Here is a 25348-nt window from a genome sequence, read left to right on the forward strand (position 1 = left end):
GTGGTGCAAGGAGTTAAGACGCAGCCTATAAGGCAGTCTGCAGCCACTGCAGCACTGGTTCGATACCTGGCCAGGGAGATACACACGTGGTGCAGCAGACCTCTCCTGGCTCACCCGCTGCTCCCCTCAGCAGTGTATTTCAGCCTGTCTGTTCTGCTCCCCACTCTGTCTCTGGTGAATCCTCTCACCCCCACACCTTTGGCCTGTACCCCTGTTCTTGTATGCATAAATAATTAAATCTTAAAAAATACTCAAGATCTACAGAGAACTCATGCAACTCAATTAAAAGAAAGCAAAGAATCCAGTCAAAAAATGGGAAGAACTAAATAGACATTTCTCCAATGAAGAACTGTAGGCAGCCAATGGGCACATGAAAAAAATTCATTCTAACTTATCATCAGGGAAATGCAAATCAAAACCACAATGAGATACCACCTCACACCAGTGAGAATGGCCCATACCAAAAACAATAATAACAACAACAAAAAAACCCAGAAACAAATGCTGGTGATGGTGTGGAGAAAAAGAACCCTCTTACATTGCTGCTGGGAATGTACATTGGTCCAGCCCCTATAGAAAACAACATGGCGGTTCCTCAAAATATTAAAAATAGATCTACCATATGACCCAGTAATTCCACTCCTGGGTATTTATCCAAATAATGGAAAACACTAAAGGGCTTCCCTGGTGGCACAAGGGGTTATGACGCTACCTATGAAGCTGTCCGAGGCCACTGTGGCAGGAGTTGGATCCCCTGCCGGGCAGGGAGCAGCCCACATGGTGCAGCAGAACTCTCCTGTCTTGCCTGTTGCTCCCCTCAGCAGTGTATTTCACTCAATCCTCCTGTTCTGTTCCCAACTCTGTCTGGTGAATCCTCTCACCCCCCCACAACTCTGGCCTATACCCCAGTTCTTAAATCCTCTCACCCCCCACAACTCTGGCCTATACCCCAGTTCATAAATAAATAAATCTTAAAAAAAATGGGAGGTGGGGTTCAGTGGCTTAGAGTAAGGGAATATGGGTGCTTCGGTGGTGGGTATAAGAGGGTGATGCACATCTAAGGATGGGTGAATCTACTCCCCCAGGTGATATGCAGTATTGTAAACCAATGCTACCTCAATAATTAAAAATAAAGAAATAGGGGCTCTAGTGGGTTCTGGTGACCACACTCTCCCTGAAGGCTTGGCTTCAGAAAGACAGCTTACATTTCTTACATTGAGAAGTAAAACTGTTAGTCAGTTTTAGTCAGTAAAACAGTAGTCAGTAAAAATACTCCTATTGTCTGATCAGTACTTGCTCCTTGAGGGATTTTGCCTGTTTTCGAGTGTGGATAGATCCTAAAACACAAGGACTTCAAGATATGGTAGCTTGGTGAGACTTCATGCTCTGCCTGTCACAGGGTATGGACATGTGGTCCCCTCTAAATTCTGGGTTCCCCCATTCCCAGTCTTCCTCGCCAAGTCTCCAAAGGAGTAGTGCACACTTGTGACATCCGTAAGTTTACACTCGGTCCTTTCACAGCTTACACTGTAGCAGCTCTTTCTACCGCAAAGACAGAGACTTTTTTTTTTAAGATTTATTTATTTATTTATACAAGCACTGGGTACAGTCAGAAGCACAGGAGAGTGAGAGAATTCACCAGAGCCAGAGCAGGGAGCAGAGCAGGCAGACTGATGAAACACACTGCTGAGGGGAGCAACAGGAGGAAGGAGAGGTCTGTACGCCATGTGGGACCCTTGCCGGTCGGTGGCCGGGGATCAAACTGGTGCTGTAGAGGCTGCGGGCAGCTTCGCAGCCCAGTGCTCAACCCCTGCGCCAGCGGGGAGGCCCAAGACAGAGACTCATTAAAGTTACTTCAAATGAAGGAAAGTTTATTTAACAACACGCTTGCAAACAAGGAAAATTGGATTTTTTCCACCATTAGCTAAGAAGCTATGGCTAGGGTGGCAGGAGTGGTGTGGAGGTGCCCATAGGAGGAACTGGAGACTCAAAAAAATGCTAATAATAATGGCATGCTAATAATAACATGGAGCTTACTGTGGTCAGTCACAGTAGCAAATCTTTTTATGTATTAATTCGTTCAATCCTTACAACAATCTTAGGAGGTAGGTTCTGTTATTGAAATCCCCATTTTTACATGAGAGAACTGAGGTATATGGAGGTGGGGGCGCAGCAATAGCACATACCAGACACTAGACAATGGTGACATGTGGGTGTGGATGCTTTGACCCCCAAGTCCCATTACATAACACACTTCTGTATGTTGTCCTTCCAGGAACTGGGAAGAAGGCAACTTGAGGTGACTGTGTTATCCTGTGTCCCCCCAGGAGCACAGGTCAAGGGCACTTGCTCAGGATATGGCCACTGAGTGGCTCTGATTTGCTCTGCTGTGCTCTTCCCACTGGTTCATGATATGAGCTTGCCATAGATGTATTTTTAATTTCCAAGAGAACCTGATGCTCAGCTAATTGTCCTTGTCCCTCTTTGAAAAGATCACTTTTGGAGGCCACATCACAGACTCGACTGGTCAAGGGTCTGTCAGTCAGATGCCCACCTGGCCCAATCATCTGTAGTCACATTGAGAGGACAGTGGACCTGGCAGTCCCTGAAGGCTTCCTGCCTCTCCAATGCAAAAAGAACTTGGAACTCCTGTCTCCTTCCACTCCTGGCAGGATACTTCTATGCGTATCTATGCGTATACTTCAAATTCTATGCGTGACATTAACACCAACTAGGACACGGGAATTGTTAGCTGTCACCTCTAGGGGTGTGATTTCCTTGGCTAATGTCTTGTTCTTAGATTTTGGGTCTCATGTTTCTCTGAAACCTATAGCTTGCTGCCTTTGTCTTTCTGAACGTGTGCTAGGCTCTGTCTCCTTCCTCTCCCCCAACCCCCACTCAATCCTCAATCTACCTGCCACTGAATCCAGACTGGTTTTCCTTAAATACTACTTACTCCCTTCACTCCTGACTCAAAAACCTTTGGTAGCTGCTTAAGCCTTGGTGTCTCTCTGCTTGCTTTCTGGTCTACCCCCTTCCCAAATATTTCAGACTAACAGGGTCAGTCTCCTTGTTTTCTACAAATGTTCCATGGCTCTTCCCACCCCCAAGCCTCCATTTGTGGAGCTGTCCCAGCCTGGACGTGCTCACCTTTCTCTTCTGCTGTCCAGTCTCACCTCTGCCTCAAAGATGACCCTGCCTGACCCATCTTCACTCTCATCTCTGCTCTGATCTCCACAGCACTTAGCAACTGTGACAGTTTAACCCATCACACACTTTCTTGTTACTCCATATATGTTTGTCCTGGTTCCACAGCTAGATTATCAGTTTCTGGATGGAGAAGTAGAAAAGGATGGAATTAACTCGTTTGAATATTTACAGCATGTTAGGCACTGAAGTAGTGCTTAGCATATACAATCTTATAACAGCCCCAGGCCACAGGTCCATTATCTTGATTTTATTTTAGAGGTGTAGTTTTGAGGTTCAGGGAGATTAAGTAACTAGCTCAGGGTGACAGAGGTGGTAGGTTTTGGGACTGGCCCTGAACTCAAATTGATTTATCAGATTTGTCACAAGGCAGATCTTCATTGTGATACTTTTATGTGTTTGTTATATTCCTCAGTGCCTCCTATTTCAGCAAGGACTCAATAAATACATTAAATTTGGAGTATCAAGTAGAGTCCCTGTACTTTGTATTCATTCATTCATGCGTGCACTTAATAATTTCACTGGACACCAGCTATGAGCCAGACACTGTCTTAGACACTGAAGACACAAAGCACTATCTTTACTCACCCAAAGAAGTGAGATGTGTGCAAATAATTGATACACAAATGTGTTAGTGATCCATAGTTCTGTAAAATTGACCAAAAACTTAGTATTTTAATACACATTTATTTTTTTAAAGGCTTATTTATTTATACATACAAGAACTGGGTACAGGCCAGAGTTGTGGGGGGTGAGAGGATTCACCAGAGACAGAGTGGGGAGCAGAACAGGCAGACTGACTGAAATACACTGCTGAGGGGAGCAGCGGGTGAGACAGGAGAGGTCTGCTGCACCACATGGGTAGCTCCCTGGCTGGGGATCGAATTCATGTGCAGTGGCTGCCCATAGCTTCATAGTGCTGTGACGTAACCCCTTGAGCCACCAGGGAGGATTGGGTTCTGCTTCTTATTGGCTGAAGGCCAGAGGCTGCTCTTAACTTTTAGAGGCTGCCTGCTGGTCTTTGCCATGGGGCCACTTCACTGACGCCCTCTGGAGAGTCTCAGAGTGAGTTTGCTCACAAGGGGAGCCCTATACAGTGTAACAGGTCACTGAAGTGACAACCCATCTGCTTTATCATATAACATAATCCAGTCACAGAAGTGCTATTCCATTCCCTATGCATAGAATATAACCCAATTATGGAAGTGAGTTCCCCCCTTTTGCCATATATCACTACCCAGTTATGGAAGTGACATCTCATCCCCTTTGCCATATTCCATTAATTAGAAAAGTATCACAGTTTTTGATTTGTGTGAGCCCTGCTCACACTCAAGAGGATCACACAGACAAGCATACGAGAGGGGAGGATTATGGGGAAGCTGTCCTAGAGTCTCTCTACCACAAAAGCAATGAATTGTGTGCCAGGTGGGTGGTACAGACAACAGGTGCTGCAGGGCTTGGAGGAATGTTTTTTTTTGTTGTTTTTTATTGTTTTTTTTGTTGTTGTTGTTTTGCTTTTAATAAAACAATGGCAAAGGGAAAATACTTTTTAAATTTTTATATATATTTTTTACATCATTTTTCATTTTTGCACAATATATGCATTTTCATCTTGGTTATAGGCCCCAAACAATTCCCACCACCCTTGTTTTGATCCTACTCCCTTCTTTCCTCCCTCCCCTTCGCACCCCCAGTGTGTCTCCGGTTTATAGTTGCTTGTTGATTTTGATTTTTACTTTATTATAATTAATCTTTTTCCTGGTCCCTTATTTAGCCAGAAAGAAAAAGAAAAATACTGGATGGTCTCACTCGTAGCAGGAATTTGGAGGAATGTTCTTCCCGTCGTCTGGCTCCATGGGCACAGTGGCCTCTCCACTGGTGAGGTGATGCCACCCTGAGCGCTCCTGTTTTAATATGAGACTGGGAGAGATGGGAGTTACCATCAGTTCCCAGACAATATGGAGGTATTGGATCCCGATCTCTGCTGTGCAAGCCACAAACACCAGCCTGGTTCAAAAGGAGGTTGTAACAAACATAGGGGTACAGGTGTTTTTTTTGAATCAATGTTTTTGTGCCCTTTGGTTGGATATCTAGGAGTGGAATTGCTGGGTCGTATGGCAGCTACATTTTCAGTCAACTGAGGAACCTTCAGACAGTTTTCCATAGTAGTTGGACCAGTTTGCACTCCCACCAGCAATGTAGGAGAGTTCCTTTTTCACGACACCCTCACCAACATTTGTTGTTGCTAGTTTTGTTGATATGTGCCATTCTCACTGGTGTAAGGTGGACAATAGGTAAAACCTGGAAACAACACAAATGCCCCAAAATAGATGACTGGATCAAGAAGATGTGGCATATATACACAATGCAATATTATTCAGCAATCAGAAAAGATAAACTCACGCCATTCACAGCAATGTGGATGGAACTAGAAGGAATTATGCTCAGTGAAATAAGCCAGAAGGAAAAAGAAAAATATCGGATGGTTTCTCTTATAGCGGGAATATAGGGGAACCAAATAAGACATCAGGTTAAAAAAACAATAATCGTACAAAACACAACAAAGCAAAAATGGACAATTATAAATGGGAGACAGCCTGCAGGGGAGGAGGAGGGAGAGGGATCAGAGGGAGGGAGGGAGGAGCACAGGGGACTGAGGTGATGGTGCACAGGTGCATTGGGGAAGGAAATTCTATGGGGACTACACCTGAGGAGGTGGGGGGAGCAAATATTGTTTAAAAATGAACAATGATGTAAAAAACAATTAATATCAGAAACCAAACCACGACTTCCAGGTCAAGAAGAGGGGGCCAGGCTCTGGCGCTGGTGGGGCTGCACAGGTTGGAGGAAGGAGACTGAGGAGGCTGAGGTGAGTCTGAGATGAGGTGGCCCAAGGCGCACTGGTCAGAGCTGCTGAGGATGGCTGAGGAAGTGATCCACTGAGTCCTTTCTCTGACTTAGGACAAATTGTCTTGTAATAGCGAAGCACTCCTAGAAACAAAGAAATCCTTAGTGTACATTGTTGAATCTCCCACTGACCATGTAGCAGCAGACACAGGTTAATGGAGCAGTGGCCCTCCGTGACCCTGATACAGACACCTCTGTGTGTGTGTGTGTGTGTGTGTGTGTGTGTGTGTGTGTGTGTAGTGTAGTGTAAGCACATGTGGCAAGGAAAATGAGCTGGATCATACCTGTCCAGCAAATCACTGGCATCCTAGAAGAGAGAGAAGTGTGGGAATCACAATCAGTTCTCAGGTTCCTGCCACCTGCATATTCCCTCCCTGGTATACCCACTATTGGATGCCACTGGGGTGTTGCTTGAGAACTGGAAGGGACAGCACCCCTCCTTGCACGCCACTCTGCAACAGCTGCATTGTACAGCCTTGGACAAGCCCCCACCACACTTCACAGAGAAGCCTCTTCTTCCACCTCCCAGAAAGATACCACAGGTGGCTGCCTACTGTGTTGGAGGATCCCAGTCTTTGGAAGGTACCTCAGGGCATGTACCTTCAGCTTGCTGGCATCCAGATTCTTGACCATCCACTCCAGATCAGTGAGCAGACTGCACAGATGTGCTTTCAGGGAGCTGGATGCCTCTGTTGGTATGTCCTCTGGCTGGTCTGGCCACTGCTGAGAGAAGGCATCTGGCCGTCTCCTGGCTTGGTGTTGGTTGTCTAGCTCAGCCTCCAGCCTGCGGGTGCCACAGTCTACCTGAAACTACAACAAAAGGATGCCCTAAGATTCAATGTCAGATGGCTCCCTCTGGCCCTTCAGTCTCTGAATATTATGATTGAGAATATGGCCTTCTCAGTCTCTTCCCTCGTGGTGCTTCTGCCACCACAGGTCGCAGAGACACCTTCCCTCCCTGCTTCACTTTCTTGTGAATATTCACAAAAGCCATGCCACACGTGGTGGGCACAACCTCCCACACCCACTCAGCTCTATTCTCTCACTATCCCTTCAGTTCTTAGGGTGAGGAGAGACCCCAGATGTAGCTGAGCAAGAGACACAGAAAGCCAGACCGTTAAACACAGAGGTAGAGATGTGCAGACTAAGTAGTAATTTTAAATTGATGTGCTGTTGATCTTTGATCCTCCCAGGAGCCAGGGGGAGCAGGACTGGCTTTCACTGAACATGTGAAGCACAGGAAGACCAGGCTTGACATGCCCCAGGTCACTCAGCCAGCAACCCCCAAAGCCAAACCCAGCACCCAGGTTTCCAGCTTCCAGGACCTCCCACATCCCCCCTTCAGCATTCCCCAGAGAGATGGATTGTCAGAATTTGGCACGAGAGCCCCGAGACCCCCAGAGGTGGTCCTTTCCAGAACCCCACAAATCCCACCTGCACAGCCTGCTGTTTCTCCTCCTCCTGAGCGCTGGACTGTGGATGCTTTTTAGTTAGATCCCCCAAGGCCTTTTTGACCTTCCTGATCTTGCGGGAGAGTCTTTCCTAGAGAAAGAGGAACATGTTTGTCAGATTGGGGGTGAGGGCAGCACTCACTGAAGCCCCTCTCCACAGCGTGGTGGGGGCCCTGGTCCCAGGTGAAGCTAGGGTCAGTCTGCCTACAGTTGGCAGCCCTTGAACTGTCATGCTTCCAGGAACATGAGAGATGCTTAATGGTTAACAATGTAGGAAAAGCAGTGGGTGTTATTAGTTTTACACACACACACACACACACACACACACACAAAAACTTTTCACTTCATTTTTGGATGTTCCCCCTTCTACACCTGTAAGTGTGTGCTGGTCTCTAGCAGTTCTTACTATTTCACATCAACAGGTGAAGCCAGTCTGGAAAGAGTGACTTATAGTGAAGATGCAAAACCTCTCGGCACCCCCCATCCTGGCTGGGATGGACAAGGGCCCCCATACATCGGAAGAAGAGCCACAGCCCACGTAGGCAGGTGAGCTCTCTAAACGTAGATCAGTGTCTACATCGGTCAAGGTGCCTCTGAAGCTAAGGATATCATGGATAATCTCAACTTCTAAAAATTTGGCTTTCAAATAGGGAACCAAAAAAAACCCCACACTGTTATTGATATGAAAACAGACCTTTAATCAAAGTGGAAGAAAGGGGTGGGGTGGAGGGCAGTGTCAACAAATGACTCTGGAAACATTTTTGTCTATTTTTGTTAATTACTTACAAAATGTATTTGATCTTAACCAAATAAAGAGGCATAGAATGCACAGTACTAAAACAGTGTCGTACCGGCACAAAACAAAACAGAAAAGGCAGGAGAAAGCACATGGGGACGGACCCATGTTTACAAAGGATATTAAAAAGTCAAAAGCAGTATTTACATCAGTGAGAGTAGGAGTAGAACCTGGAGAAGATGGTGTTGAGAAAATTGGCTTATTATAATAAGGAAAAATAAAGCTGTGGCTTGTGGGTAGGGAAAGATTTCTTCACACAAAACTCCAAAAGCACAAACCATCAGGAAATTACTTTATTTGGTTACATTTAAGTGAAATATTTCTGTTAAATGACACCACCATGGGCAAAATTAACAGAGTAATGACAGACTAGGTGATGTCTTCGATGTCTAAAACCAGAGGCTTAAAGGTAGACACCTATAATAATTGAAACCTGCAAATAAACAAGAAGAAAGGAACCCAAGAGAAAAATCTGCAGAGTATGAACAGTTACAGGCATATTTCAGAGATATCATGGGTTTGGTTCTAGACCACAACCTCAAAGCAAATATAGCAATAAGTGAGCCACACAAATTTTTTGGTTTCCCAGTGTATATAAAAGTTATATTTATACTATATTGTAGTTCATTAAGTATGCAATAGCATAATTTCTGAAGAAACAACGTACAACCTTCACTAAGTATGACACAGAGATATAAAGTGAACACATGTTGTTGGAAAAAATAGCAACAATAGACTTTCCCCACAGGGGTTGCCACAAAACTTTCATTTAAAATAAAATTCAATGTGAGGGGCCTCCCTGGTGACCCAGCACCATCAAGCTATCACCAGTCACTGCAGCACAAGTTTGATCCCAACCGGCCAGGGAGCTAACCCGCATATGGTACAGCAGACCCCTCTTGCCTCGCCTGCTGCTCCCCTCAGCAGTGAATCAGTAGATCCACCTGTTCGTCTCCTCACTCTGTCTCTGGCGAATCCTCTTGCCCCCCTGCATCTCAGGCTTACACCCCAGTTCTTGTATGCATATGGGGGTTAACTCCCTGGCCAACTGGGATCTAACTCGTGCTTCAGTGGCTGGCGGTAGCTTGATAGCACAGTGTCTTTAACCCCACAGAAATATTTTATTGGGAGGTCCCAATAAAAATAAATCTTTTTAAAAAAATTCAATGTCAGTGAAGTGGTGTGAAGTCTGTGTGGAATGCCTTTAATTCGCGTAAGAGGGAGAATGAACACATAAAGAGACTGTGAGTCAATGCCCAAACTTACCTGTGATTAGAGAAATATAAAGTAACAAACAATAAATGAAATAGTATTTCACACCCATCACATGAATAAGAATTAGACAACTGGCCACGCCTGGGGGCTGGGAGTGTTTGCAGACATAAGGTCTCCTCTGCAGGCCAGTGACAGTCTGGAGTCCAGCCACCTAGTGGACTCTCCTCTGTGACTCAGGGGCCCTGCTTCCTACTAATTACCCTAGAGAGAACCTCATTTAGGTGCCAGAGGAATCTGAAGGGTAGGCAGATCCCACCATGGGATACTATGCAGCTGTCAGAAACAAGGGGCCATGAGACTTGCACATGGACTGATCTTAAAAGCACGGTAGACTCATCTGAGGGCAGAAACCCTCTTTTATAAAAAATAAACAAAGATGTTTAAAAAATGGCAGAGAGGACAAGTGGGAAATAGAATAGAATGAGGCCTATCATATAATTTTGTTAACTCCATATACAAGCACAGAATACATCAATCTGTGTTTTTCCAAACAGTCTACAAATAAATGGACAGCACAGACTTTAAATGGTTGCTCCTGAAGGGAAGGAATAGCGATTAAATGAAGCAAACTAGTAAAACACAAAAGCGAATTTGTAGACTACAGCTAAGGATGTGAATATTCACTAAATCCTTGCTGCCTCAGATCAAAAAGTATAAAGAGATTTTGTATTTTTGGCTATTTATGAGGAATATTTATTTTATTATTTTTTAAACCTCATTTCCTCTCATAAGCTCTTAAAATACAACACTTTGAAAAAAGAAGGGTCCCACATCTCCAGAGACAAACAGGAAGAGGGGGGTTGGAGGAGAGACTTTGAAAGTCCCTAGTTTCTGTGGATGAACTCAAGGTCAAAGGACGGTGGGCGATAGAGGAGTGAAGACATCAGGCAAACAAAAACCTCAGTGAGCAGAGGAGACAGTTATGTCACTAGGGAGTCATTAAGACTTTGTCAGTCACTGGGTGTTACCTGCAGGCATTTCCCAGCAGAGAAGGAGGGAGACACCCAGAGGAGGAGTGGGCGGCAGTAAATGGCACAGTTTCTACTCATGGTCTTGATGGGAAAAAGGAAGGTTGGGTTGGTCTAGGGAATTAATTGTTTGTGTGAGCACGAAAGTTCAGGTCTCACAAACTCACACATGCAAACAAAACACCTTTATTTTGCTGTCTCATCAACCTACTCTTTTTCTCCATCTGCACAACTGAATTTCTCCTGTGAATAGTTAATTCCTGCTGTCTTCAGTTCCCGCACGGTCCCCCTGACTCCTCAGCCACCTGCTTCATTTCTCATTACTCTTGAAACTTCTCAGCCCAGGTCACCAGTGATCTTCAGAATAAAATCAGAAGTGTTTTCTTCTCAGGTCTCCATCTCTCTGAGGCAAATCTACTTTCCACTCCCACCCCATGCTCCCTGCCCCCACCTCATCTCTCTCCTGACCTTCCAGAGGTGTTTTCTTTTTCTATTTCTAAACTATGTCTTTCAGGATGCCTGCACAACTATTTTATTGCAGCACTATTTACAATAGGTAAGATATGAAAACAATCTCAATGCCCCAAAACAGATGACTGGATCAAGAAGATGTGTTATGTATACACAATGGAATACTATTCAGCAATCAAAAAGGATAAACTCATGCCATTTGCAGCAGCATGGATGCAGCTGGAAAGGATTATTCTCAGTGAAATAAGTCAGAAGGAAAAAGAAAAATATTGTATGATTTCACTTGTAGAGGGAATACAGAGGAACCAAATAAAAAAGGATCAGAAAAAAATAAAACAAAACTAACAGGCTACTATAAATCAGAGTCTTTCTGCAGGAGAGGGGCAAGGAGAGGAGGGGGCAAAACAGTGAAGGAAGAGCACAAGGGTCTATGGTGATGGTTCATGGGTGAATTGATGGTGGGAATTTTATGGGGACTACACCTGAGAGGAGAAATCAAACGCTGAACAAAACGAATAATGTAAAATATATATACATAAATAAATATTAAAACAAAAACAAAAAAACGATGTCTTTCGTTTCCATCCTTACGGTTTCATCTTGTCATAATTCCCAAACCAGAATCAGCCTGGAGAAAACAAACTTATCACCCCCTCCCCACCCTCTTCCGCAACACATTACTCTTGATCCCATGTTTCTGCCATTGGACACACCATTCTGCTGCCGGCCAACTCAAAATCTCAGGTTTCCTCTTTCAGAGATGTCTGTCTTACTTTTCTCTTCAAAGTGGCTTCCATGACAAAAGATAAACCCAAACTCCCTAACCCAACATCCAAAGCTCCCTTCACCTGACCCCACCCAGTTTCCCTCTCCAGTGCTGCCTGTCCCCTCTCTGCACCCCCATGCTCTGTGTGCCAGGCAGACAGAACTGCCATTTCCTGACCACACCCATGGCACCACTCTGCTCATGCCTTCTCTTGTGCTTCCCTCGGCTAGCAGTGATGTAGATTTCAGCCTGTCAAAATCAGGTGTTCTTAAGATCCAGTTCAAAAAGCCATAGTCTGGGCCTCCCCAGTGGCACAGCGGTTGAGTGCTGGGTTGTGAAGCTGCTGGCAGCGTCTGCAGCGCCAGTTCTATCCCCAGCAGCGTCAGTTCGATCCCCGGCAGCGTCAGTTCGATCCCCGGCAGTGCCAGTTCGATTCCCGGCAGCGCCAGTTCGATCCCCGGGCGGACGAGGGTCCCCCATGGCGCACAGACCTCTCCTGTTGCCTGCTGCTCCCCTCAGCAGTGTATTTTGTCCACCTGCCTATTCTGTTCCCTGCTCCTGCTCTGGTGAATTCTCTCACCCTCCCGGGCTTCTGACTGTACCCAGTGCTTGTATACATAAATAAATAAATAAATCTTAAAAAAAATAAAAGCCACAGTCCTATCTTCTTGTGTAGTTTAAAATTTAATAAAGAGGTTGATGTCAACTTCAAACTGTACAAATGAAAACAGAAAGCAAAGATCACAGCAATAAAGATAAATGCATGAACTAATCAAAGATAAAGCAGTGCTATCATTTGTAATCTTCACAGTGAATAAAGTCCCTTGTTTGAAATATATATATATTTGTTCATTTGTTTTTGCATTGAAATAATATTTAGTGGGTCTATAATGCTCAGAATTAAAATCTACAAATTTTTACCTTCCTGAAATATTCTTCAGGAAAAAAGGATAAATTAAAATATAAGGGTAGGGCAAGACCCATTTAGTCTTAGTAAATATTTTTTAAGTTTGTGAGTCCTTTAAATCAGATAACATGTGATTTCATACTTTAGAATTTGACCAAAAAGAGATTAAGTAGTAATGAAACCTAGCAACCTTGAGAAACTAGCAACCTTCAAATTTCTTCTCAAATGACTTACTAACAAAATACATAAAAGAAAAAGTAGTTAACAAAGAAAAAATTACCTTTCCCTGATAAAGTCACCCCTCCAAAAAAACTACCAATTTTCAAGAAGTGTACTCCTTAAAGAACCAAAAATGTCCTAAAACATGGATAAAACATTTTACTCATCATATTTCATGAGGAAGAGAGTGTTGATGACTAAACCCTACAATGTACCTTTGACCATGCATTTGGAAAATGTCAGAAAATTAACTGAAAGGACATAGAAGCTTGGCAGACTGTCACTTGAATATACAAGTAGCAATTGCTGAAAATTGAACCTTGTAAAATATATAAGCTACCCTCAATATGAGATTTAAATAAAGACAGCTTAACATCTGATTCAGAAACAGAAAGCACTTAGCAATATATCCTCCCTTTTTTAAGATTTATTTATTTATGCATACAAGAGTTGGCTGTAGGACGGAGGTAGGGGGAGGGTAGTGGTGAGAAGGATTCACCAGAGACAGAGTGGGGAGCAGAACAGGCAGATCTACTTAAATACAATGCTGAGGGGAGCAGCGGGCAAGACAGGAGAGGTCTGCTGCACCATGTGGGTTAGCTCCCCGGCCAGGGGTTGAATCATGAGTGGCTGTGGATAGCTTCAGTGCTGAGACTTAACCCCTTGAGCCACCAGGGAGGCCCCCTCCCATTGGTTTAGAAGTAAATAAGGCTCCCCAAAGTCATAATTTTTAATGTGTCAATAAATTTAATGCAATGCCTTTCCCTTTCTCAGGGAAAGGTCTATGAAACTTAGTAACATTGCCTAGAAAACTTTCTCTAGAAAGGCAGCAAAAGAAACAGGACACAAAAAATTATTATATGGTGAAACTGCTGTTAAGGTTAAAAATAAACTATAAAACAAAAGTATCAAAACTATGGCACAAAAATATAATTAATAGATTAAGTTAAAAAAATTCCACTATTATAAGAATTTATGTCAATGGGCCTCCCCTGGTGGCGCAGGGGTTGAACGCTGGGCTGCGAAGCTGCTCGCAGCCTCTGCAGCGCCGGTTCGATCCCCGGCCACCGGCGAGGGTCCCACATGGCGTGCAGACCTCTCCTGCTGCGCTGGCTGCTCCCCTCAGCAGTGTGTTTCATCAGTCTTCCTGTTCTGTTCCCCGCTCTGGCTCTGGTGAATTCTCTCACCTTCCCACGCTTCTGACTATACCCGGTGCTTGTCTAAATAAATCTTAAAAAAAAAAAAAAAAAGTTTAATAAAAAAAAAAGAATTTATGTCAAAGCTGAAACAACACATAAACATAGAAATGACTCACTGTTAACAGAAATATTTTAGGGACAACTGGATACCAGAACAAAAAAAAAATTAACATGGAGTCATCTTTCACACAACAAGGTCCATTAAATTTCAAATCATCCAGGGAATTAATTAATCTTTTAAAGTGAAGCAGAACAGTATAGTTATATCAGATGAATTTCTGAGTAAGACACAGACAATATATATATTTTAAAGAATAGAACAGGTTTAAGAAGTTCTAAAACTTTTTGTGCTAAAATATAATACAAAAGAAAAGAAATAACAGGAGAAAAATAGATGTCAAACATAACTTATCTAGCTTATCACCCAAAGATAACTACTCTGGTGTAATCACGTAGAATACATGCTTTGATTCCAGGGCAAAATGTAGACAGCAAGTCTTTCTCTGGACAAGCGCCTCACCAGCAGCGAATATGGTCAAGCATAGTGGTAGTCACTATTACACTGAGGGAACCAGCAAAATATAGTAAACTGATTGACACCGATATGGATTAGGCAGTGAGGAAAAAAAAGACTGTAGCATTGTGGAAGTTTTCGTCTTTCTGGTATGTAGTCAGGGATTACATAATTCCTTTTAAAAGGACCCAATTTATAATATTTAACTTACAAAATTTAATTCAAAGAAGCAGAGACACGGTGAGAAATCAAAAGAAAGTTTCAGAACCATCAACTTGCCATCAACATCTGCAAACACACCAGGGTCTACAGAATTGAACCCTGTTTATATTCACCCCTTCAGAAATAGCCTCAACTCCCTCGCCTCTCCTATTCCTTTTCAGGCTACTCCAGATCCTTATCATCTTTAACTTGTCTGTTCTCATGCAGCCTCATGAAACACATTCAATCTTTAGCTTTTCAAAATGCAAATTGGTACTCCAGACTGCCTGCCAATTTCTCTCAAAGGTTCACTTTCCCAAACTACACCACACCTTTTCCTCTCTTTTGAAACATTCTGATTTCCCATCTCCTCCCACACTGCTGGTGTTCCTTCCTCGTATATATCTTTTTTTTTTAACTTTTTAAAAAATATTTATTTATTTTTATACAAGAACTGGGGTGTAGGGCAGAGGCTCGGGAGGGTGAGAGGATTCACCAGAGACAAAGAGGGGAGCAGAACAGGCAGATGACCGAAAACATTGCTGAGGGGAGTAGCGAGCGAGACATGAGAGGTCTGCCACACCATGTGGGTATCTGCCTGGCCGACCAGGAATCAAACTCGTGCTGCAAAGGCTGCGGACAGCTTCACAGTGCTGCGCTCAACCGCCTGTGCCACCAGGGAGGCCCTCCTTGCATGTATCTTCATATATTGAGGAAATAAACCAGAACTCTTAAGCGATGTCCTAAATTACAAGACCACCTACACCTGCAGACACCTGCTTTTGTTCCCTGCAAGAGCACCTCCTTCAGGTGGTGTTCACTTGTCTGCCCCTCCAGCTCACCACTTCTTCACATTCTTCTCTCAGCATCTGGAACCACTCCCTTTGTTTCTCCTCACCTTTGCTGGGTCCTTTTCTACCTATGTCTAAATGATGGCCCTGGAACTTCTTTTCTCTCTAGACTCTCCTGAGGATATTGCATCAATTCCTTTGGGTTTAATTATCATCTTTATTCTGATGGCTCCCCATTCTAGCGCCTGCAAATACTACCCCCAGATTTTCTTTGGAGATCCAGATTTCACATCTGGCTGCATATCTAACATCTGACTTTAGAGTTGTCTCAACTTGGGCTAACTTGTCCTAACTGTAATTTGATGTGTCATTCAAAACTGTTCTCTCCAGTCCTTATCTTTCCCTGTCCATCCAGTTTCTCAAACCAGAAACTAAAACCCATGAAGTCATCTTTGATTCTTTTTTTCCCTCACACCACTTCTAATCCATCAGTATACCCCGTCAATTCAAACTCTAATTATAAATTCTTTCAAATATAAGAAGACTGTTTCAGACTTAGGGTTCTGCATGTGTTGCCTTTCTGCCCAGACTTTACATTGACTGGTTTCTCTTCTAAGTTTTAGTTTTGATGTCACCTTTTCCATGAGGCACTCCCTGATCACCTTTGCCCATCTCAGACCCTGATTTTTCTTCTTAGCTCGTAAAAATCTTGTCTTTTTTCCCCCAGCAGTAGGAACGACACACTGTTGTTCATCCACTACCTTCCATTTATTGTAGTTTCTATCACATAGCAGGAATGTATGTAACTCTTTCTTAAATGAACAAATATTGTTGCTATTTATTTGTTTTGGGTTTCCTATCATTATTTAAATGTAAACCTAAGGACAATAATTATTAATCATCTTTGTACTTCCTACAATGCCTAACATAACATCCTAGACAAAGCACAGACCTGAATAAATCATTGAATGAGTGAGATTTCTCCATCTCATGTCTGGCCGAGCAAGGGGGAGGCCCTCCTTCCTCTCCTGAGGCACCCTGCACCTAGAGGGGAGGAGGTTAGAACTTGGCCTCTTTGGCTGTCTGACATTTCTTTATCTTCCCAGAATCACTCCAAAACTAGACTCCCTACTTTTTCATCCTGTATCATAATGTCTTCTGAAAAGATCAAGTATCTAAAAGAAGACTGGAAATGTATCTTTAATTATTGGCTAGAAAGACACAATTGTAAATATAGGTCAACTTTCCATCCCATGAAATATTAACTAGGTTGGGGAGATGGGGAAATGTTGGTATAATGATACTAAAGTTAATTGACAAAATGAACATAGATGACTAGTGACAAAAATTCTGAAAAAGAGTATTGTAAAGGTTCTAAGACCTCCTTGATGTTAAAACATATTGCAAAGATACAGTATTTAAAATGGTTTGACGCATAGGCAGAAATAGACTGAAGTAGGTAACAGAATAAAGTTAGGAAAATATGTAAGTATGGGGGCCTCCCTGTTGTGCAAGTGATTAAGTCTCAGCACTATGAAGCTATTGGCAGCCACTGCAGCACAAGTTTGATCCCCAGCCAGGGAGCTAACCCATATGGCACAGAAGACCTCTCCTGTCTCACCCACTGCTCCCCTCAGCAGTGCATTTCAGTAGATCCTCGTGTTCTGCTCCCACTCTATCTCTGGTGAATCTTCTCACCCATCTCCTCCCCCACACATCTGGCCTATACCCCAGCTCTTGTATGCATAAATAAATAAAATAATCTTAAAAAAGAAAATATACAAGAATATGTGCAAGCATGGCATATTATGAAGTTGGCATTCAAACTGGTGGGGGAGCCATGGATTGTTCAAAAAATGGTGATAAGAAAATTGATCTATTGTAACTTGGAAGTAAACTTTCAAGTTACACCAAATATATCTTTGATATTCTATCTCCAAAATTTGTGTTAAAGGTTATTCATTGCAACATTCCATGTTGCAAATTTCAAAACTTAACGATGCCCTAAGAATAGCCCACTGTGTGCCAATTTATGGTACATTCAGAGAATTGAGCACCATACAGTTGTTGAAAATAATTCATAAGATTTATACATATTGATGGGAAAATGTCCAAGACATAATTTAATTTTTAAATTTTTTTTAAATTTAATTTTTTTAGATTTATTTATTTATTTATTTATTTATACAAGCACTGGGTACAGTCAGAAGCACGGGAGGGTGAGAGAATCCACCGGAGCCATAGCAAGGAATAGAACAGGCAGAGTGATGAAATACGTTGCTGAGGGGAGCAGCGGGCATGGCAGGAGAGGTGGCTGGGAATTGAACTGGTGCTGGAAAGGCTGCGGGCAGCTTTGCAGCCCAGTGCTCAACCACTGCACCACCGGGGAGGCCCGACATATTTTTAGATGATAAAAATGAGTTACAGGAAAAGTAATAGAGAATCCTGGTATATCCTGGTGTGTGTGTATGTCTATTGAAAAGAGTCTTTACACACACACACACACACACACACACACACACACTTCTAAAAGGATGACACATAAAACTCTAACAATGATCTGGTGGCTGAGTATAGAAGGAGGTAGGAGGAAATATTTTTGTTCTAATTCTATACCTTACAGCGTTGTCTGAACACATTATTAAAAACATGTAACTTTTATAATAAAAAGTAAAATGAAGTAGGATATAGAAAGGAAAGGGGGGCCTCCCCCCACTGGTGGCGCAGCAGTTGAGCGCTGGGCTGCGAAGTTGCCCCCAGCCTCTGCAGCACCAGTTCGATCCCCAGCCACCTCTCCTGCCATGCCCGCTGCTCCCCTCAGCAGTGTACTTCAGTCCTTCTGCCTATTCCGCTCCCCGCTCTGGCTCTGGTCAATTCTCTCACCCTCCCGTGCTTCTGACTGTACCCAGTGCTTGTATAAATAAATAAATAAATCTTTTAAAAAAATAGAAAAGAAAGGGGGAAAAGACAACAAATGGTGGAAGAGAGAGAGAGAGAGAGAGAGAGAGAGAGAGAGAGAGAGAGAGAGAGAGAGAGAGAGAATCATGCACTAATTTCCAGTTTTCAATACGCTTGCATGATAACTACTAGCATATCTAAAGCCTGATTACAGTTCTAGTCAAATTTCTAGTACTACCAGCCAGTTTAGAACTGAAAGAGTTTTGCCTGATCTAGTCCAACTCCTGATCCTACAGATGAGCAAAGTGACAGCAGCTCATATTTCTTGGGCATCTGACATCACAGACAGTGTCCTGCTCAGATGCATTTTAATGCATTGAAACTTTAACAACAGTAGCAAAATATACAAAGAAAAGCAAAGACAAGAATTCACAACAGAATGAAGCAGAAGAAGAGTTAGTGACTGAGCCCCACCTGGAGATAGGGCAGAGCAGTGCAGGAGAGGGGTGGCAGGGGCTCGCTGTGGTGACCCCGCCTTACCTTGTAGTGGCTGATGCCCTTTTCAATGGTCAGCTCGCAGTGAGACTTGTGTTCTGGGGACTTCTCACATTCCTCACACAGAAGAAGTCTGCTCTCCTCACAGAAGCTGCGCACCCTTTTTTGGTGAGTGAGACAGATGTAGCCCATCCCCAGCACCCCCTCGGAACAGGGCTTCCGGCAGATGGGACAGCAGAGGAATCCAGAACGGGAGGCCTTCTCTATGTGCTGTGCCAGGCACGTTTGGCAGAACAGGTGTCTGCAGTCAGTGCTCACAGCCTTCTTCAGGTCCTCCTGGCAGATGGGGCAGATGTCCTCTTGCTTGCCGTCCTCCCGCAAAGAGACCATGGCATCCACCCCACACCACAGGCCTCCTGTCTACAGGGCTTCCTTCTCCCCTGGGGCTTTGGAAGGCCTGCAACACAGACGGTCCAGGTAAGAGGGCCCAGTTGGAAGGAGGCAGCCCTGGAGTGGACAGACCCAGCTCTCCAACTTGGGGCAGTTGCTCCTCTCCATCAATAGAGCCGAGGCTTGGACGGCACAAGCCATGGGTCAGTGTGCATTTTAGAAACATCTCATCAGCTTTGACGTGCATCTTCTCATTTCCTTGCATTTATTAAACTTGGAATCACTCTATTTTTCATAAAGGAAGCAGGTGATTCAAAAACTAATTCTATTTTCCTCTTCGGAGCTTTCTGTGAATATTTTTACAGCTCAAAGGTAAAAGGTCAGGAAACAACCTAAGAAACCACTGAAAGTGGACTAGATTAGGAAGACATGGTCCATCTACACAATAGAGTACTATTCAGCCATGAGGAAAGATGAAAAGTTGCCATGTACAGCAAAGTGGAAGGAATTTAAGGGAATTATATGTAGTAAAGCAAGTCAGTATGATGAAGATAAATACAGGATGTTTACACAGCAGGCATGTCAACAAAGCAAAATACTTAATGAAAGCCAGCAAACTCTGATGAACAAAGTGATCCTCTTGAGGTCAGGAGGGAGGGGGAGACAGAAAAGACTAAAGGGGTTAAGGGCTGGCAGTAGGGAAAAAAATATAACAAAAAATATAAGAGTCTCCAAAATAAGTACACAAAAGATGTACAAAACTCTGAGGAAAAATTGGAAGCCTTTTTGAAATTCAAAGAAAATCTAAATAACAGAGATATACAAAGACATGAAAAGGCCACAGTATCATGACAGAACTCAGAGCACCATAAACTTGAAAGTTGAAAGTCTTCTCTTTGCCCTCAGTTGGAAGAATTTGGCAGGAGTTTGGAGGGTCCTCTCCTGTACTGGGATCCTAGGAGGCTCAGGTTCACACTATGAGAATGTGGCTACTGCCATCAATTGCTGCTACAAACCATCTGCATCAACATCTTTGTCTGCTAGTCATTCTCCCAACCGGCATCCTTTCCAGGGTTACACAGCTTCCACAATGAAATAGAAAGAGGAGAGCAGGACTCAAAGCAGCCCAAAGAACTGAGAAATGTTTGAAGTTGACTTCTCCTTTCCTTTCAAACCATCTTCAAAGATGACCCAGAGAAGGAAGCCCAGTCACCTCTTCTCTCACTCTGCAGCCACTGTCACCCCCTCACCCCCTCACCTCTTTCCTAGTCCTCCTCCCAAGAACTTCTCTAAGTATCCTACCTCAGCTTCTTCTACAACTTCAGGTTGTTTTTCCAAGTTCCAGATTCTGAAGAGATGGCCAGCAGGTGGGTGGTTCTTTTAAAACGGGCCTGATTATATATGTACCTGTGTCAGAAAAGTGAGGGGGAAGGGAAGAAGTCCATCCTCTTCTAGAAACACTGAATTACAAGGAAAAACAAACTCCCCTTGGCTGGGTGACGGACCTAGAGCAACTGGAAAGTGAGATGGACTTTGTGTGGTGCAGGGTGTGGCTTATTAGTGTGTGGGGAAGAGGAAAGTCTTGGCACTTTCTATGTACATATCATACAAACTAAGTCAATTCACTGCATGAAGACTCTCCCCGGGCCCCAGCTTATAGTGCTTCTGGTTCCAGGCATCACAGAATCACTGCATTCCCTCTTGACACTGAAGCGTAATCACACACCCCACTGTTTTCCAAGTTCCTCCAGTTGGGCTGGTCTCTGCACGGATATTGTGAGAGGTCACGGGGGTAATGCTATTAAGAGTTGCCATTGAGACTTTAAAAGATCTGAGTCCCTTGTTCAAACCTCATTAAATAGTCCTCTCCTTAAATTCCATCTTGCTTATCTGCTGTGAGATTGCTACTTAAGACCCTTTCTCCAGAGTCACAGTTCTTTGACTCTCTTCTCAAAAGACACAACTTCCTCAAGTCTTAGGATCATAGATGGGGTGAGCATCTTCCTCAGATAAAAATACCTGCTTGTCCACACTCTTTGTCTCCTTTGCTGCCTTCCGCAGAGTCATCTTCCACAAGGCTCACAGACCTTCCTCTGCCCCTGTCCTGCCGTCATCTTGGGGGATTTCAAAAACTATATAGGTGACCACCCAACACCCAGTCCCTTGACTTGTTCATACTCGGTGATCTTTCCTTTTGCCATCTGCCCTAGTGATCATTCTCTGGACTTTATCAGAATTCACCAGCTGAAATCATAAATCCTGGCACAGACTCATCACACAGCTCTCTCCATAAGCTACACACTAGCAGATCTCTTCCTCACTGTCTGATCTTTGACTCCTTCACATTCAATATTCCACCATAGTTTATGAACTAAAATAGAAGAGAAGATAGATAGAGATGAAGTCAACATGCCCAAGGCCACAGAGAGGTAAACAGAGAGCCAGGCTCAGATCTGAAGATCTATCATCCTAGTTTTCCTGCTTTACCACCACAAATTCATCACCATCAAACGTCATCTCTTAGAGAGATAAATAAATGGGTGGGTGAGTGAACAGATGGATCAATAATAGGATTCTGGATAAACAGATGAAGAAATAGCACTTGTACCACCTTAGAGTACTAGTTATATTATAACTTCTGTTATAGTTATATACTTTTCTTGATTTTCCCACTAGCTTATTGAGCAAGTTAAAGGTATGGATCCATTGTATTTAACATCAGTTTAAGAATGATTCAGGGAAATCATCCTACAAAGAAAGACACATTTTTAAAAAATCTGTATGGTGAAAAAACCAAATTACAAAATCAAAGTCAAGGGACAAATGACCAAATGTAAACATAAAAAAACATATTAGGCCTCCCTGGTGGGGCAAGGGGTTAAGTCTCAGCACCACACAGCTATCAGCAGCCATTGCAGCACAAGTTCAATCCCCATCCAGGGAACTAGCCCACATGGCACAGCAGACCTTTTCTGACTTGCCCACTGCTCCCCTTAGCAGTGTGTTTCAGTAGATCTGCCTGTTCTGCTCCCCACTCTGTCTCTGGTGAATCCTCTCAACCCTCATACCTCTGGCCTGTACCCCAGCTCTTGTATGCATAAATAAATAAATCTTTTTTTTAAAGAAAAACATTTACAATTACCATCAAAATCAAGGAGCTAATTTATCAACTTACTTAGTATATGGAGATTCTTACAAACAAACAAAAAATGTTAATTACTAAGTAAACACTGGGCTGAGGAAATGAGTAGACACTTCCTAGGGGGGAAAAAAAAACATATAGTCTCTAAACCATATAGTCTTATTGTCACTCACTGGATGAAATGAAAATTAAAGTTATGAAACTAGCAAGCTGTCTGAAGAACAGGAGAAGTGAAACTTACCCTTATGTTCTTGTTGTACAAGTAATTAAGCAATTACTTAAATATAAAAACATTTAAGAAGAAGAAGAAAGGGTTAAAGTAAAAGGAATTCTAGGCCAGTCAAAAGGTCTTGGTTATGATCTTTTTAAAAAAAAAAATTATTTATTCATTTATACAAGCACTGGGTATAGTCAGAAGCATGGGAGGGTGAGAGAATTCACAAGAGCCGGAGCGGGGAACAGAACAGGCAGACTGACGAAATACACTGCTGGGGGGAGCAGCGGGCGAGACAGGAGAGGTCTGCTGCACCATGTGGGACCCTCGCTGGTGACCGGGGATCGAACTGGTGCTATGGAGGCTGTGGGCAGCTTCGCAGCCCAGCGTTCAACTGCTGCACTGCCAGGGCAGGTCCTTGGCTATGATCTTAATGGTAGAGATTTGGAGCTTCATGTTCTGGGCAGCCACAACCTCCTGCTCAGGAAAGTGGACCAAATGTCAAAGATGAGGAAGGATGTTCCTTTTAAAAGTACAAACCAATGTGCAAGTGTTAGGGGATTGTTATACCTTCCAACAGCCTTTTCAGCATAGCTCCTTGCACATAGCAAGGGCTCAGTAATTTTTTACATGAACTCACCTACTTACAAGATGAGCATCAAGAGTCAAGTTGTTTGCACTTTCCCCTCTCCATCACTTCTCTCCTGCCTCTGGTCTCCCAGCTCCCAGCAGAGAAGGCCTTCTACCCCTTTGTTGCAGTTGCTCTAAGTATATTTCCCACATAGTTTAAGCCCAGCTCAGTTTAAGTCACAGTTTCCTGTATGAAACTTCCCTTTCCACTCAGTTTTCATCCTTCCAGGGCCTCCACTTACAGTGGGCAGGGGTGGCCTGCTCAACCATAGCCTGCTTGTCAAGCTATGGGCCCTGGCACAGAACAGAGCTGGCTCTGAGGAAGGGCAGGGGCACATTCTAATTTCCTCAAAGGTGTCAGAGGGGCTGATAGGTCTGTATGCATCTCTCCCTTTCCTGAACCACTGTCTAATTTATTACCATTAAATTTTTGCCAAGCCCCTGACTTTGGTTCATGCTTGGGTTCCATAAAGGAGGGGACTATGTCTTATCATCTTTGCACAACTGCTGGTGTATCAGTGCAGAGCAATTAAGTCATTCTTTTGAATGTCTCCAACTAATTCTAAACTCAAATCCTGATGTTTTCTCTATCCATATCCTGATGAGTCTGAAATATTAGATTATTGACAGTTTCTTCCCTGAGATTCTCTTCTCCACTGGCTCCTGGGTTCCCTTCACCTCTCTGACCATCCACAAGAGGAGATCCTAGTGCAGCAAGGTGACACCATGGTAGCTTCGAAGGCAGACAAGCCTGATTCCGATCTCTACTCTGCTATTACTCCATAGTCCCTAACCTCACACAAGTCCTGTAAACTCCCTGAGCCCTGATGCTGTCCACTTCCTTATCCCTGGTCCTGATCTTCTTCCAGACTTTAAATTTCTGTGCATGCATGCCTGTCTCTTAACCACCTCCAATTCAATGTATCTTCCAAATTATTTTTACCTGGATTATCTGCCACCCTGCCCAGAATAGCAAAGAAAGTCCCTCAGTTTGTTATTGTTTTATTTTGTTGTGTTTTATATTGTCATTTTTTCCCAATGTCTTATTTGGGTCCCCTATACTCCTCCTATAAGTGACACCATCTGATATTTTTCTTTTTCCTTCTGACTTATTTCACTGAGCATAATTCCTTCTAGCTCCATCCACTTTGCTCATGTTGCTGTGAATGGCATTACAGAGGGAGGGAGGGAGGAGCACAGGGGACTGTGGTGATGGTGCACGGGTGCCTTGGAGAAGGAAACTCTATGGGGACTACACATGAGGGGGTGGGGAAGCAAATATTGTTTAAAAATGAACAATGATGTAAAAAAATGTAAATAAATGAGAAATTTTAAAAAAAAAGTCCCTCAACTGTGTTCTTGACAGCTGTCTCTATGGGCAGTAGAGGGCGCTGTCTTCCACCACAGGACAGGCTCTTTTCACCTCTCTGGAAGGGGAATGCTACCATGACCCAGTGGACTGGACCTTCATTTAAAAACTGATAGTTTAATCAAAAAAGATAAACAAATGCAATTTGCAGCAACATGGATGGAGCTGGAAGGGATCATGCTTAGCGAAATAAGCCAGAAAGAAAAAGAAAAATACTGGATGGTCTCACTCATAGCAGGAATCTAGAAAACCTAAATAAGGGACCAGGAAAAAGAATAACTATAAGAAAGAAAATATCAAAATCAACAAACAACTATGAACCAGAGACACTCTATGGGGGTTGGGGGGTGGGAAAAGGAGGGATTGGGGTCAAAATAAGGGTGTTGCAATTGTATGGGGAATATAAAAATGAAATTAAAAAGAATAAAATAAAAACTGATAGCTTAAAATCTGGCACTGTAATTCCTCAAGGCAAGAAATAGCTTCCCGTGGGAAGTTATCCCTGAAATGCATGGATTTTGGAGGGGACGGGGAAATG

At 43.4% G+C, this 25348-nt stretch overlaps 1 protein-coding gene across 1 annotated transcript; it reads right to left on the reverse strand.

Moving 5' to 3' along the window:
- Positions 1-5012: 5012 nt before the first annotated feature.
- On the reverse strand, positions 5013-19455 carry TRIM40 (tripartite motif containing 40; the record flags this gene model as incomplete). Its single annotated transcript, XM_084259393.1, is given in 7 exon segments — positions 5013-5111; positions 5991-6109; positions 6112-6198; positions 6399-6421; positions 6701-6924; positions 7549-7656; positions 19111-19455. Coding segments are annotated over 7 exon segments (1005 nt in total).
- Positions 19456-25348: the final 5893 nt, after the last annotated feature.

Source organism: Talpa europaea (genome assembly GCF_964194135.1).
Source record: "Talpa europaea genome assembly, chromosome: 2".
In the NCBI taxonomy this organism is placed as follows: domain Eukaryota; kingdom Metazoa; phylum Chordata; class Mammalia; order Eulipotyphla; family Talpidae; genus Talpa; species Talpa europaea.